Source organism: Lolium perenne, chromosome 6 (assembly GCF_019359855.2).
Source record: "Lolium perenne isolate Kyuss_39 chromosome 6, Kyuss_2.0, whole genome shotgun sequence".
Classification (NCBI taxonomy): Eukaryota; Viridiplantae; Streptophyta; class Magnoliopsida; order Poales; family Poaceae; genus Lolium; species Lolium perenne.
The window spans coordinates 250,509,454-250,524,234 of record NC_067249.2 but is presented as its reverse complement, the minus strand read 5'-3'; the positions used below and the strand labels follow the sequence as shown (position 1 = coordinate 250,524,234).

The 14,781-nt window shown below is 43.4% G+C and overlaps 2 protein-coding genes across 2 annotated transcripts; both read right to left on the bottom strand.

Annotated features, from left to right (window-relative positions):
• Window positions 1–44: 44 nt before the first annotated feature.
• On the bottom strand, window positions 45–4,022 carry LOC127305128 (bHLH transcription factor RHL1). Its single transcript, XM_051335502.2, has 6 exons — window positions 3,495–4,022; window positions 3,280–3,399; window positions 2,942–3,007; window positions 1,903–1,968; window positions 1,708–1,776; window positions 45–735 (listed from the first exon to the last, which is right to left on the bottom strand). Exons 1-6 carry the CDS (start codon window positions 4,020–4,022, stop codon window positions 403–405), a joined length of 1,182 nt encoding a protein of 393 aa, XP_051191462.1. The 3' UTR covers window positions 45–402.
• Window positions 4,023–5,927: 1,905 nt separating this feature from the next.
• Window positions 5,928–6,614, bottom strand: LOC127309094 (uncharacterized). Its single transcript, XM_071822509.1, has one exon. It carries the CDS (start codon window positions 6,612–6,614, stop codon window positions 5,928–5,930), a length of 687 nt encoding a protein of 228 aa, XP_071678610.1.
• Between the last annotated feature and the right edge of the window lie 8,167 nt (window positions 6,615–14,781).

The window sequence follows — 14,781 nt, the reverse complement described above, 5'->3', positions numbered from 1 at the left end:
TAAGGACAACTTTGCATTTGTACCATTTCTAGTATCCTGAAAACTTTGATATTTTCAACTTAGAATATGATCAGGCCCCCCTTGGACCAATAATTTTGATTCCTCTTTACTTCTATCCAACAAGGGAACGACAGTTCCCAGACAAGTTTGATATAATCAAGCTAAGGCTAGAGTTTAGATAGAAGCTCGATCATGACCCCAAAAGGAGAAACATATATTAGGAAAGCTATTACACATAAGAAAAGAAAATGTAACAAAAGATTACATGATTAAACATCATTTCTTATGAACAAACAGTAAGGAGAAGAGAAAGAAGCAGCAGCTAACGATCCCACCCCTAGAAGACAACCTTCTGAATACTGAATCCTTTGAGAAGTGCCCGGAAAGAATGGACGTCCGATTTCACTGTCTACCACCATTCTTGATGGTCAGGGAGTCATCAGCAGCCGTACCGTTCACCAGATGAGGTGATGCAGGGCTACCACCTTCAGGTAGGGGTCTGATAGGGTGGATGCTCGAGCGGAGTGACGATGAGGTCGTGGAGGAGATGACCGAGGCAAGGGAGATTGGCATCAGACAGAGCCCCTTGCCCTGCAGGTACTGCATCGCAATTCCCATGTCCTCCTCCATCAACCTTGCTACTTGCTGCTCCGTCGCTTGCAAGGTGCTGCCACCATTGTCGTCGGTGGCATTGTCGTCTCCACTGCTGCTGGTCCCATTTCCATTTCCGTTGCCCTGCAAGTTGGACTAATTTTAGTATAGTGGCAATTTAGCAGACGACTCAAGAAAGAAAATCTGGTGGGTGTTTGTCAAATATGGGTTGACCTGTAGTAGCTGGGGTGTGTTCAAGAGTTGGAATTGTCCTTTGTGATCAAACTACTAGTAGGAGCTACAGCTTAAATGCTTGATTAGTAGTTTGGTACATTGTGTTCACTTTTCAGGCGTGTTTTCCTCCCTCATGTTCTTGAAGTAGCAAGATTCCTTTCAACCTTTTTCTTGTCGTGTTGGAACCCACTAATACTTGATAAGTTCCTTGAGCAATTTCATGGCATCCTTTCGATTTGAAGCATGCAATTTTTATAGGCATACTATTCGTTGTACTAGCGCTTTTCCGTGACTTGCAGTCCTCCAAATGCCAATGTTAGCATTTTTAATAGGATTCTATTACGTGGACTTCAAGAGGGATCGACCTTTAGACAAAAATAATCATTTTTTCATATAGTACTAAAAGTTAAATGAGCCAGAATCAACACACCAACTTTGAAGATGACATACTTATGAGTATTTGCGCCGAACCGATGGTCAAAAGGTTAGCACTTTCCGTATACACTTTGTGATCTAATGAAACGTCATTAGCGGAATTCAGGGTTTAAAAAACTTGGCCCACGCACAGGGGCGATACCAGAAAAAAAATCCTATGGATCCACCTCAAGAAGGCTCATTTTCTAGAAATGAACAGCTTTTTTCCCTCTCTAATTAGTGAAGGAATGCTGATTTTGTTTGGGGTCAGCTGACCCCAGTGCTAACAAGCCAGCTCCGCCCCTGCCCACGCAGGCAAGTGATGGTGTGTGGCTTTAGGTTGTTGGTATCAATGATGTAGTTCTCTCCAGTTTTTTTTTTTCACAAATAAGTTTGCCAAAATCAGTTTAAAGAAGTGTGCCAAAATGAGTTTAAAGATATTCGCCAAAATGGAAGTTCATGTAATACCTCTGATGACATGCTAGCAACCAGAGGGGCAACTGCAGCAGCTCCGCCTAATCGGCTCATGCTGAGAACCTGCACCATTGTTAATATCGGATCAGGGATCATGATTTCCATGTTTCAAGGAGCCAACTGACTAGCAACATTCGGAAACACATTTACTGTTAGTAACCTAGGCTAGGTGTAGAGAAGTCAAATTACCTTGACTTGGAGCTGGAGGAACTTCACATAATCAATGATCTCGTCGAGCATCGTTGCCTTGTCGGTCTGCAACAAAATTCCATATTGTTATTCCAGTGGCACCGATCATTGTTCGGTCTGGTATGTATGATGGCATCTGTGTCAGCTAAGAAATGACAACTGATATAAGCTTTTATTCCGAAAGCCAGCACAAGACATTAGCTATCACTCTAGATACTCTAAACAGTGACTAAAAGTTGTGCAAAAAAATATATCACATGTGCCATTGGAAGCTTCAGAAGTATTATCGACGGCACGAGGTGGCAGAAAGAGTACTGCCCATCCGGTTCATGGAGAATCAGAGAAGCTGGACTTGAGCAGTAGACAATGCACCTGTATGTCCGGCTATAGTGTTTTGCAGCCGTCATGGAGTCCGAGCAAGTGGCATGTCTCGAAAATGAAACATGTTTGTGATATATGGAACCCCCATTTATCTCATTCTCCTCATGATGTTCAATATTCTAGGTCCAGGCAATGATCATCAAGTCCATAATTTCACCCCCACCCATCAATTTGGTGTAGGAGTAGGTGTTTATCTGTAATTGCACTAATCGATACCACCTCTGGCCTTATGGCCCAACTGGTCATGGGCAGAACATTTTTCATTCCCCTTGGCACCATGGCAGCTTCTTTTACTATTGCTTCCTGCTTTGCAGTTACCACCAACCAGTTAGAAGCTACTAAACAACTAAGCCAGATCCATCTTCCAATCGAGGTCCAACAGGTCACCTTATCCCGGCAATTAGTTAAGATGAATGAACCAACTACCATGCTTTCTCATTCCATCATGCACCAGCTATTTTAGAAATTACAGAAACGAGATAGCATCCACACGCTATACTATGATAAACCAGCTTTCCTCCAGAGCAATAATGCAGGAAACATGGATGCATTTTCACCACAATTCCAGGAAAGCTTTCTTCTGCTTTGCTCAAAGAGAGTGGAAAGGCGAAAGAAAAAGGCAAAAGTGCGAGGGGAAAGGCAGGAGGTTTTGTGTCACCTTGTTGGCGTTCGGGACCAGCTCCTGCAACGCCTTCATCCTCTCCGCTATCCTCTCCCTCCGGAGCTGCGAAAGGACACATGAAATGAATGAGCAGTTTCACCTGATGCCAACATTTTGGACAAAAAATTGCAGTAAAATTGTAACGAGTGTAACAGGTCAAAACTGCCGAAACCAAAAAGTTTGAGCTAAAATGACAAATTTGCAGTGAGATTGTGAAAATGTGACAGGTGAAACTGAAGTAATTATCCAGCAATGGTGGAAATCAAGAACTGTGGAATAGTAAGAAATAATAATTGGGGGAGAAGGGAAAGGTGGTGGGGAGAGTGGCGTCGTACACGTTCGGCGATGCTGTGAGGGTCCGTGGCCTGCCCCCTCCTCGCCCGCTGGCGCTGCCGCGGTGGCGCGGCCGCTCCGCCCTGCGCCGCCGGCGGTGGTGGCGCCGGCATTGATCCGGCCTTGGAATTCAGGGGAAAAAGCAGAGTTCTATTAGCGCGACTGATCAAACACGAACCTGAACCGAAACATGGACACCGAATGGTACTTGGCGCACCTGCCCGAACGGCTGCTGCGCGGCGCCATGCATTCCGGCGGCGCCGAACCCGTCGTACAGCGCCTGGCTAGCTCCCTGCAAGTCCTCCCGCGACCGGTCCGTGAACAGCGGCAGAGGCAGGAACCCGCCGGCGGCGGCGGCGCCGCCGCTGATCTGGTGGTGGCGGAGGCGGGAGGCGAGGAGCGCGGACTCGTCGAACGCTGGGTCGCCTTCGCCGCCTCCACCGGCGCTCGGGAGATCCCAGGGGGACTTGCCGGAGCCGAGCTCGGCCCACGCCGTCGGCAGCGCAGACAGCATCTGGTCGAAGAAGTCGTCCTGTCCGCCGCCGGCGCCGCCGTGCATTTCGCGGCCTGTCGGCTGCATCGGCGAGGTGATTCTCGGCTCGCGTGGAGAGGAGCGGGGAGGAGGAGGGCGTGACTCTAGCTTACTGATGGCCGGCGAGCAAAGGTGGTGGTGGCTGAGAGCAATGTCCGGCGGCAGCTCAAAGAACAGAGCTCTTAAACAGGTTATAGTCAGAAAAAGTGCCATCAGCTCCCGCAGCACCCGATATTTTACATTTTGCTTTACTTTATACTGGCATATGGGACCATATCAGAGTGAGACATTATTTTCTTTTCCATTTTTCTTCATTATTTCACTTATTTTTTCCTCATATTTGTTTCCCCTCCCACATAAACTAGTTGAGAACCATGGCTTCCGACATCGGCTCGCTAGGGATTGCATCCCACCTCCCACACCCCCGACGTGACAGGATCTCCGCCACTGATTTTGCCACATGCAACTCCTCTACGACAGGCAACACACGATCGTATTGTTGCATAGAAGGATGAAGATATTAGGAGAGGCTCCACCGCTCGGCCAGAATTCGATAGTCACAACATAGGGGATGGGGACAGAGATGCAATGACAAGTAGCTCAGACTACAACCCCGGCCTCAACACCAACACGCTTTCCTTCATCCACCTATGCCAAGGCGACCACTCGATAGATGTCCTTCTCGGACAAGCCCTAGCAGCGGCACAAACATTTTAGCTTCATGATCTTTTTGCTAGCAACACACAAGACCTTGTGCAATGTTTGCTTGCCAAAGACACATAAGAGACAGACCCCATCGATAAAGGATGAGGTGAGGCGTCCAATGTGTATAGGGGTGGAGGCTTTGGGTGGAGCATTGCGAAAGCGCGGCGACACCGTCAAGAGGAGAGGCCGCCACAAGTGAAACATCGGCGAGTCAAAATACATATCTAAGGGCCTACCTAAATCCCCCGAGGGAGCAAGTGTTGAGTGTTACCATTGATGGCATGTTTCATTCTTAGGATAGGAAATCTGTAGGAATAGAAAAAAATCTAGGGTTTGTGTTGTCATGCCCACCCCAATTATAGAGAAATTCATATTAAGCAAAGTTTGTTTGATTCCACTACAAGAAAAGCAAAAGATTATGAAAAAGTGGTGTGAGCGGATGTTTGATTTCCTATGAAATCTACTGCAAAGAACTCCTTAGGAAAAATTCATATGGGATTCAATCCTCAAACAAACATCATAGAAAAATAATCCCTATAAGATTTAATCCTACAAACTTCTTATGCAATTCCTTTAAATCAAACAAGCCTTCACCTTTTATCGTTTGGTAATACTAGTCATCTAACACATTCCGGGCGGAAAACCGCCCAACATAGGGGTATGAGGGCCCACCTGCGAGATGCTATTCTCTTAGAGCAACCCCCTCAAACCAATTGTGCTACATTGAGTGCAAGTATATATCGTTCTATAACTATTTGTAAGGATAAAAAAGTTGTCGTTTCTAGAAAAATCAAATGTGTTGCGTATGGTGGTTTGTTGCAACTAGCATACATATGCTTTCTCTTTTTCATAAGAATACGCTACTTCTTAACTTTCTTAATTTGAACTACTTGAACCAAATATGTAGCACCTGCAAACTCTACTTTTATCTAAGCTTCCCGTAAAAATATGAATTGTGTCGTTACATCCTAAATACAAATTTTGCCAAAAGCATATTCCAGCAACCTCACTTGTTTTGAACTGTGCAATTACATGTCTTTTCAACAGATCAATTACATGTTTAGACAAAGAGCCGAGGTTTTCGTGCGGCGCAGGGATGGATTGGGGTCCTTGGGGTAGTAAAACCGACTGCTGCACATATTATCTTTGGATCTCCACTTTTTCTGTCCTTCCTGTGAAATGAGAATAGGTTGCTCTTGCAAGTTGCAAAACATGGACAGGGCAAAACAAACATGCAAAATTGCTAACATTCAGCTACATATACAGGTGGGGTCCATCATCAGTTTTGCAGTCAAATCACTCTTTTACGAGCGTAGCTTGTTTCACCTATTCAGCATTTCAGCTACATACATTTGCTGCGCGAGCTAGAAGCACTGCTGGTTCTCATGGCAAAAATACTTCATGGCGCTTCATCTAGAACCTGGACCCGTTCTTTCGCTTCGGCCTATTCACACTAGTTGGTTTGGCGATGGTGCTGGTCGAGTTGGGTCTACGGAGGATCGCCGTCGTCCTCATCGGCTGTTCATGACTCGTCGTTGGCTGAGCTGACCTCCTGCAAAAAGGAGCTTCCATCTTCGCCCGAATGTCAACCTCCATCCTTGCCTTCTTCAACATCGGATTCTTGTAGCCGGAACCGCCGCTTCCTCCTCCGAAGTAGCTTCGTTTGCAACTGCTTGGCTGCACCTTCGTGAAGATCTTAATGGCCCTGCTTTGCCTCTCGGCGTTCCGCGCCCGGCACTTGCTCGTCAGCGCCTCCACCATCCTGTCTTCCACCTCCTTCTGCTGCTTCGTCTTCGCCCTGAAGAGATCCTTCCACTTGTACCGCGCCCCGGCCCGCTGCATCCTGTCGACGACGCGGCCCGTGTGCTCCTCGCCGAACTGCCGCCGGTAGAACCCCTTCCACAGCACGTCGGTGACGGGGGTCAGGTCTGTCACCGTGCGGCTCTCGATGCGGGTCAGCTGCTCCAGGTCGCAGTGGGGCAGGATCCTACGCAGCAGCGCCGTGTCCACGCCGTCCACGCTCTCGACGCGCCGGAGGTTGTCGATGGCCTTTCGCACGCAGATATCCAGCAGACTCGGAGCTTTCCTTTCCGCCTCCATCCTGAATTCCTGATGGTTCAGGGCGATGCGCCGAGAATGGATCGCCGGACGTCGATGCAAGACGAAACCAATGAAGAGGTCGAGTTTCCCTGTGTGGCTCTCTCTTCTGTTTTCCCCGGAGGTATTTATCTCCCGTAGAATAGGACCTGAAACCGTGAACACAGATGCGGAAATGGAGTCATACTCGAACTCTTTTCCTTTCGCATGTCGGATCAGTCGGATGTGAGTCGCAAACAAGCGGATCATAGTCGGAGTCGAATTGGTGCATCTACTAGCTTGTACTCGCCTCATAGTGAACACGACAGTAGCACCGATGGGCCAATTCGGCACACAGGACCTCAACAACTCCAACGGGCACACATCGCGGCTAATCGACGTAAGCCCGATCGAAACATGCCAAGAAATGCTCCACCGCAAGAGCTTTAGGGCACCTCCACCAATGGGGCACCGCAAACAGACATGGAGCGACGTCGAAAATTGTGTCCGCACCCAGGTCCAGTGGCCCGACGTATAGTGATCGGGCCGTTCGTGGAGACGCAAACACGACACATATTTGCGTCTCGGATGCGTCTCGGCATACGCTATGCGGTCGCGCCGCGTGACCATGCGCTTTTCCCATGGGCCCGCCTTGTAGCGACCTACAGGCCCGTTTCAAGTGCTTTGCTTCCGTGGCCGTTGTTTCGTCGGTCTTCGCTTCCGCTTCTGCGCCGCAGCCTATATCATCAATAGCCCCGTTTTCTCGTCTGCACGGGCACCAGACCTGGCGGGCGGCGACTGGATTTCTGCGCCACCATGAATAGCATCGTGTCCCGCGCGTCTGGCATTTTAAAAGCCGACCGGCATCTTTCCTGCCATCACCCACACCATCGACACCTCTGCTCCCACCCTTACCACCGCGCGCCACCGCATCACCATGAGGAAAAAGAAGCACGACTCCAAGGCGTCCAACAGAGTTGTGTGATACGTCGCAAACGTATCTGTAATATTTGATGCTCCATGCTTGTTTTACACCAATTCCAATATGTTTATTTACACTTCGTTGCATTTTTATATATTTTCCGGCACTAACCTATTGACAAGATGCCACAGTGCCAGTTCCCTCTGTTGTTTTGTATTTCAGAAAAGTTGTACATGAAATATTCTCGGAATTGGACGAAACAAAAGCCGAAGATCTTATTTTTTACGTAACGAAGACGAAGTTCAGAAGAGAGACGAGTAGGCGCCACAGGGCGGCCAAACCAGCCCTAGACGCGGCCCAGGCCCTGGCCGCGCCTAGGGGTGGTCTGGAGCCCCCTGGCCTCCACCGATATCGCCCCTCCGTCTATTTATTCACGATATCGGGAAAACCCTGAAAACACAAGCCTCCGTCCACAAAAAGTTCCGTAGCTCCGCCGCCACCGAAGACAAGATCTGGGGGACAAAAGTCTCTGTTCCGGCACCTTGCTAGAACGGGAAATTGCCCCCGGAGTCATCTCCATCGACTCCACCGTCATCTTCATCGCCGTTGCTGACTCCCATGATGAGGAGTCACTAGTAGAGAAACCCCCCTTTAATACCGGTTCCAGAGGGCCTTTAGTATCGGTTTTACTAAAGGTTCGGTACTAAAGCCCCCCCTTTGGTACCGGTTCCTTACGAACCGGTACTAAAGGTTCCTCCACGTGGGCAAGGAGGATCCCGCGGGGCTGGAGACCTTTGGTACCGGTTCGTAACACGAACCGGTACTAAAGGCTATTTCGTTAAAAAAATTATCCATTTTTTTAAATCATTTTTCATTCCCTTTTTCTTTCAAAATTTCGAGTATTTTTGTTAGTCTCTAACTGCACTTAATCTCTAGTCAAATTACTTATCCGTGGTCAAACTTCCCGATCGGTCACCCGCACTAGCACGCTTAACTTCCAAGTTTCATCCCGTTCCACTTCCAAGTGCTTCGCGCGTATATTGTTGATAGTAGTACCATATCAATCTTATTAACATGTTGGTCGTTGTCACACTTTTTTCTTATTTAAATTCCAAATAATTCTTTCAATAAACAAAAGTAATAATGTAATAATAATGTTGAATAAATAAATAAAATTAACTTTTTAAATTTGTATTATTTTTAATTATTTTTTGAAAAAATAATATTTTTTGCCAAACCTAAATCATGAAATTTTGAAAATATTATAATTTGCTAAAAGTAATAGTAATATTTTAGGACTAAAAAAATCTTATAATTATTAATTGTAATTTTAAAAAATAAAAAATATATAAATTTCTAAATTTCTGGAAAAAAACTAAAATATTCCTGCTTTCATAATTTCATTTGGAATTTTGAGAATCTAAAAATTGGCTAACCGGGTAACCCCGGGTGAATTCGGATGTAACTTTTTCCCATGATGATTTTGATATATTATACGTTTTTTTTCCGATGTCGTATGCAAAAGTTAATGCGGTTTTACCATTTTTCAAACTTTTTTTGCAAAAAAAAGTCAAAATTTGAATTTCTTAATTTCACCGAATAGTAGGTTGCATAACATAAAAGGTTCTTACGAACCGATACTAAAGGCCTAGGCAATGCAACCGGTACTAATGCACCCTTTAGTACCGGTTCGTAAGGAAACCGGTACTAAAGGCCTCGACGGAAGCCCCCTTTTTTCTACTAGTGAGTGAGTAGTTCTCCCACAAAGCTGAGTGCTTTACTGGTAGCTATGTGGTATATCTATTTCTCCATGTATGATCTTTATGTGATCATGAGCTTTGTAATCTACTTGAATAAGTAGAATTTATTCTTCAACTATTGTGCTACTCAAGTGGTTTTATTATGTGATCTCCGGGAACATCATGTCCAACAGTGTGCATACCGTGGTTGTTTCTTAAGCTTAATTTACATAAATAATTATGAATTGTGGTGTCTAGATAGTACCATCTTTGTATGTTCAAAGTAACATCGTGGGGTGTCCATAGATTAGGAATGCGAACTTTAAGGAATGCTTATGCAGCCCTACACATCGAATTTGTGTTTATTATCAAACCGGAGAGTGGTTCAGAGTAGCTTAATGAAGTGATAATATCTATGTATTCAATTATGGCATCATTGTTGAGAGTGTCCACTAGTGAAAGTATGATCCCTAGGCCTTGTTTCTAAGTATTGAAAAGTTCTGCTACATGTTTACTTGCTGCCATTTTTATTTTAGATTGCAATTACCACTCATAATCATCCATATTACTTCTATTTCACTATCTCTTCACCGAACTAGTGCACCTATACACCTGCCAAGTGTATTGGGTGTGTTGGGGACACTAGAGACTTTTTGTATCGTAATTGCAGGGTTACTTGAGAGGGATATCTTTGACCTCTACCTCCCTGAGTTCGATAAACCTTGGGTGATCCGCTTAAGGAAAACTTGCTGCTGTTCTACAAATCTCTGCACTTGGAGGTCCAACACTGTCTACAAGAATAGAAGCGTATGTAGACATCAAGCTCTTTTCTAACGCTGTTGTCAGGGAGGTAAGGTAAAAAGGTACTCACATCCTCTGGCTACTAAGTCTTTTAGTTGCTGGTGAATGCTCGAAATTATTTTCTTTAGATTCTGCAATTATATCTTTTTATTTCTTATTTTTATTTTCACCAGTTAGGCTTAATGAAAAATAATAAAAAAAATTAGAGAGCCCTATAGTATTTATTTTTATCCATACACGTATTGTGGCTGCTTTTTATGTCAGAATAAACCAAATGCTGAGGGGGAGATCAGAAGCTGAGTTGGAGCATCAACCGCTGAATGAATTTGATACTACAAGCGATCCCTAATGAAATACTTTTTTTGTATCCATACACGTATTGCGGTGTGTTTTATGTTAGAATAAGCCAAATCCCGAGGGAGAGATCAAGCGCAGATCATCAACCACTGAATGAACTTGATCCCACAACATATACATAGGTATGAGCAATTTAAAAGGATTTTGGCAGCTGGTGTGAAACTCAAATTAATGTATGGAAGTATTAGTTCTTACTATTCCATATGTTGAAGATATTTGTAAAGTAATTCAATTTATCTTACTGCAGATCGCTGAACAGATTAAGCAGCTTGCCAAGTGGTAGACTGCAAAATTTTCAGAGTTAGTTTGCCCGTACGATCCTTTTGATTTGAAAGTAGAAAAATATGCTTTTTAGCAGGGAAATAATAACTGAACGCACTTTCTCTATATCAGATTGTATTATGTTGTGTTTACCTTTCATTTCTAAAGAGTTCTTTTACTCTATAAGTGGCACATGACATATCTTGTGCCATGTGAGCTTTATTTTGCTTCCAGTTTATCGAAGAACAAATCAACGTTGAAACCATCAGCTTTTGTCAGGCAATCCATGAAATTTCTGTTGTGATGTTGGTCACGTGTTCATATAGTGACCTTGTTTATGTGTCACAACCAGCTTTCCAACAGTTCAGTACCTACCCATCAGGATTAATTGGTGATTCTAATGCAAACGGGGGTACAAGTACAACTGGAGCAGCTGCTGGTCCGGATACGCATACATATTTCCAACATGCAAGCAAGTGTTCTACTTTTCATGTTTATATTTTCAAGATCCATTTTCATCCATATGCATCATGATACATGGAAATGATAAATGGATTAGTCTAACTAGATGCCAGCACTTACGAATTATTTATTATTTCATAAATTTGTCACTTACATTTATATGCAGTATACTGGCACTAGTGGAAAACGGGTCTGTAATCCCGGTTCGTTTGGGCCTTTAGTCCCGGTTTCCAAACCGGGACCAATTAGGCGGGACTAAAGGTCCTCCCTTTTAGTCTCGGTTGTAAAACAAACCGGGATTAATGGTCCCGCCACGTGGGCTGCTGGCGCGCGTCGAGGAAAATAATCTTTAGTCCCGGTTTGTAACACGAATCGGGACCGAAGGTTATTTCGTTATTTTTTTTAATCCATTTGGTTATGTCCAATTATTTTTCGCTCCTCTTTTTTTTCTATTTTTTCAGAATTTCTAGTATTTCAGTTATTTAACTAGTTTAGTTTCTAACTACACTTAATCTCTAACTACGCTTAATCAATAGTCAAACTACTTACTTGTGGTCCAACTTCCCACTCGGTCACCCATCCTCCCACTACTCCAGCACTAGCACGCTTAACTTCCAAGTTCCTTTCCCATCCCGCTTCCAAGTGCTTCGCGCGCATGTTGTGATACTAGTCTAGTATCATATCAATCCTATTAACATGTTGGTTGATGTCACACTTGTTTAATATTCGAATTACAAATAATTATTTTAATAAACAAAACTAATGACGTAATAACATGCTGTGGTAATGGTATTATAATTATAATTTTTTTAATTTGTATTATAATAGTTTTTTTAATTTATTATTTTTTAATATTTTTTGCCAAACTTGAAAATTTAACAGTAATAGTAATCTTTATGCGTGATGTAATAGTAATCTTTATGCGTGATGTAATTATTATTTTAAAAAATTTAAAAATATAATATTCCGAATTTCTGGCAAAAACTAAAATCTTCCTGCTTTCATATTTTCATTTGGAATTTTGAGAATCTAAAAATTGGCTAACCGGGTAAACCCTTGTGAATTCGGATGTAACTTTTTCCCACGATGATTTTGATATATTACACGTTTTTTTTCGACGACGTATGCAAAAGTTAATGCGGTTTTACCATTTTTCAAACCTTTTTTGCAAAAAAAATGAAAACTCAAATTTGTTAATTTTCCCTAATAGTAGGTTGCATAACATACAAGAATCTGAAAATATTTTATTTTTTGAATTTTCTATCATTTTCTTTTATATTTTACAGTGTTAAAAAAGGCGATCCACGGGCGAGGGGGGGGGGGGGGGGGTGGAGCTGCATGGGAGGCAAAAAACCGGGACTAAAGGGTTTTGCCCCATAGATCACCCTTTAGTTCCGGTTCGTAATACGAAGGGGGACTAAAGGGTCCAAATGAACTGGGACTAAAGGGTTTTCATGATGAACCGGGACCAATGCCCCCCATTGGTCCCGGTTTGGGTTAAAACGGGGACATTTGCTTGGGACGAAAGACCTCTTTTTCACTAGTGTGGACTACAATTTCCTTAACATTTTTCAGAGAAGAGTTCGTAGGGGTACTGATATCGTATTAATTAAACACACGTACTAGGCAAGTGAACTGATCATCATTAATTCATTCAATAGGTTATTCGGTGCTTCAAGGACTCTTGTCCTTTTTTCCTTATGTAGAGGCCTCCCTGAACTATTGGGAGAAAAACTCTAGAAGGACGCCACTTCTGTCCCCATCAATTCAGATTTCCTAGGAAGAGATCTGTATACCTTATGCCTCTGTTGTACTAGCTTGTAAAAGTTTATTTGCAGTTTGGAGGGTGTCCAATGGTTTTGCTGCAGTTGGGTTGCTGGTGCTAATAATGTTATGTGTTGGTTCTATGTCCAAGCAGTGACCAAGGTCGCCAGTGTTGACGGCCGAGCATGAATGTAGACTTTGTGTGTTTGTTGTAATATTTTGGAACTCAATATATTCTATTTTTATGACTACGTGACTTTGAACCTTTTTCTAATAAATGGCCGTGTGCATCATCATGAAGCAGAAGCCGGGGTATACCCCATTTTGAAAAAAATGACTCTGTGACTTTTAAATATATCGAATAGTAGGTGTTGCGTGTTGCACATGCACGTTTACTTGCATCATGGCGATATGATATGGGGTGATACTATGTGAAAACCGTATAACAAACCTAATTTGAAATAGCTTCAATAAATTTAAAATAGCTTCAATAAATAACAAACCTAATCAATATTAGTTTGAGGCTTTATTTAAAAGGCATTCATCCAAAACATGTGTGTCTTGTGGTACAACATTGCAGATCCCTAACATTCATGTTTATCTTTCAAAAATATATTTTTCTACTTTAATCCTTTGCATTGCGATACATGGAGATGAATGGATTGTCTAATTCTGTTCCACTAGCTCAGATGCCAACACTTAGAAATTATTTATCATTTGTAATATATTATTGCTTAAATCAATTGTTTATTTGTATAGTAACTGGCCTACAATATCACAATTACTTAGGACAGTTCGTCTGGGCCATCTCAGATTAAACAAGTATACTAGGCAAGTGAACTGATGATCACCATCTCATTCACCAAGTGTATTGAGCCAAGTTTTGTCTTCCATGCTTTTAAGTCTTTCGTGTCCAGTGTTTACACACCACCACTTTTAATCTTTGTGACAAAGTCGGTAAACTAATTATCTTGCATTTTCTGCTACTTATGAAGACGTGCGTTGCACGTGCACACTAACTAGTAATAACTAGATCATCTAACCTACCTACATCTAAAAGAATTTTAATTTTTAATTTTTAATTTTCTATCATTTATATTTTGTACTGTAGAAACCTAAAAAAAGGCGATCCATGGGGGTGGCCCCCCGGCCAGGGAAAAGCTCCGCCACTATAAACGAAAGGCTCTTGGTTGAGCTGCCGAAGGGACGCCGTCCCAAGGATCTAGCACGCCTAAGGCAGCTCCGGGAGATCAACTTGCCTTTGCAGACGAACAAGAAGAATCAGCTTCTTCCCTGCTCCAGATTTTCTACCAGACCGGGTATATACCATTTAAAACTCACTCCATGACACCTAATCAAGGGTCCTAAACGAGCTATTTTTAGCGTAGTTTGTGTATTGTTCTTTGCCCGTTATTGCAATATGCATGCGCGAGAAAGTATTAATACCCCGCAAGAAAAGCAAGAAAGCAATCATGATCTTGTTTTATCCTCTCTTGGTCTCATGATATAGTTTCTCGATAGTGCAAATAATTTTTCACGATATATAGTCATAGGAAATATATACTCAAAATTATCTGCATGACTAATATCAAAATAGATTGATTTTATTCAAACATTCACTGATGATATTGTTTTGTTTCATTGATTAGCGTGCCTACTACCTGGCTTGTTACCGCATGCAATCACACGGCCTCCGGATCAGCTTGAACCCTTGTCGTTATTGTAACCGGCGTGGTGGCAGTGGCGGCGGCAATCTATTGCTGCTGCATGGAGGGCCGCCGCTGCCCACCAGCGGCCAACCGCCAGTAATGCGCCCACCCCGTGAACGCCCAGATCTTCGACGCCACCATCGCCCTTCCAGCTGCGCCACCCGCTTAGTTCCATC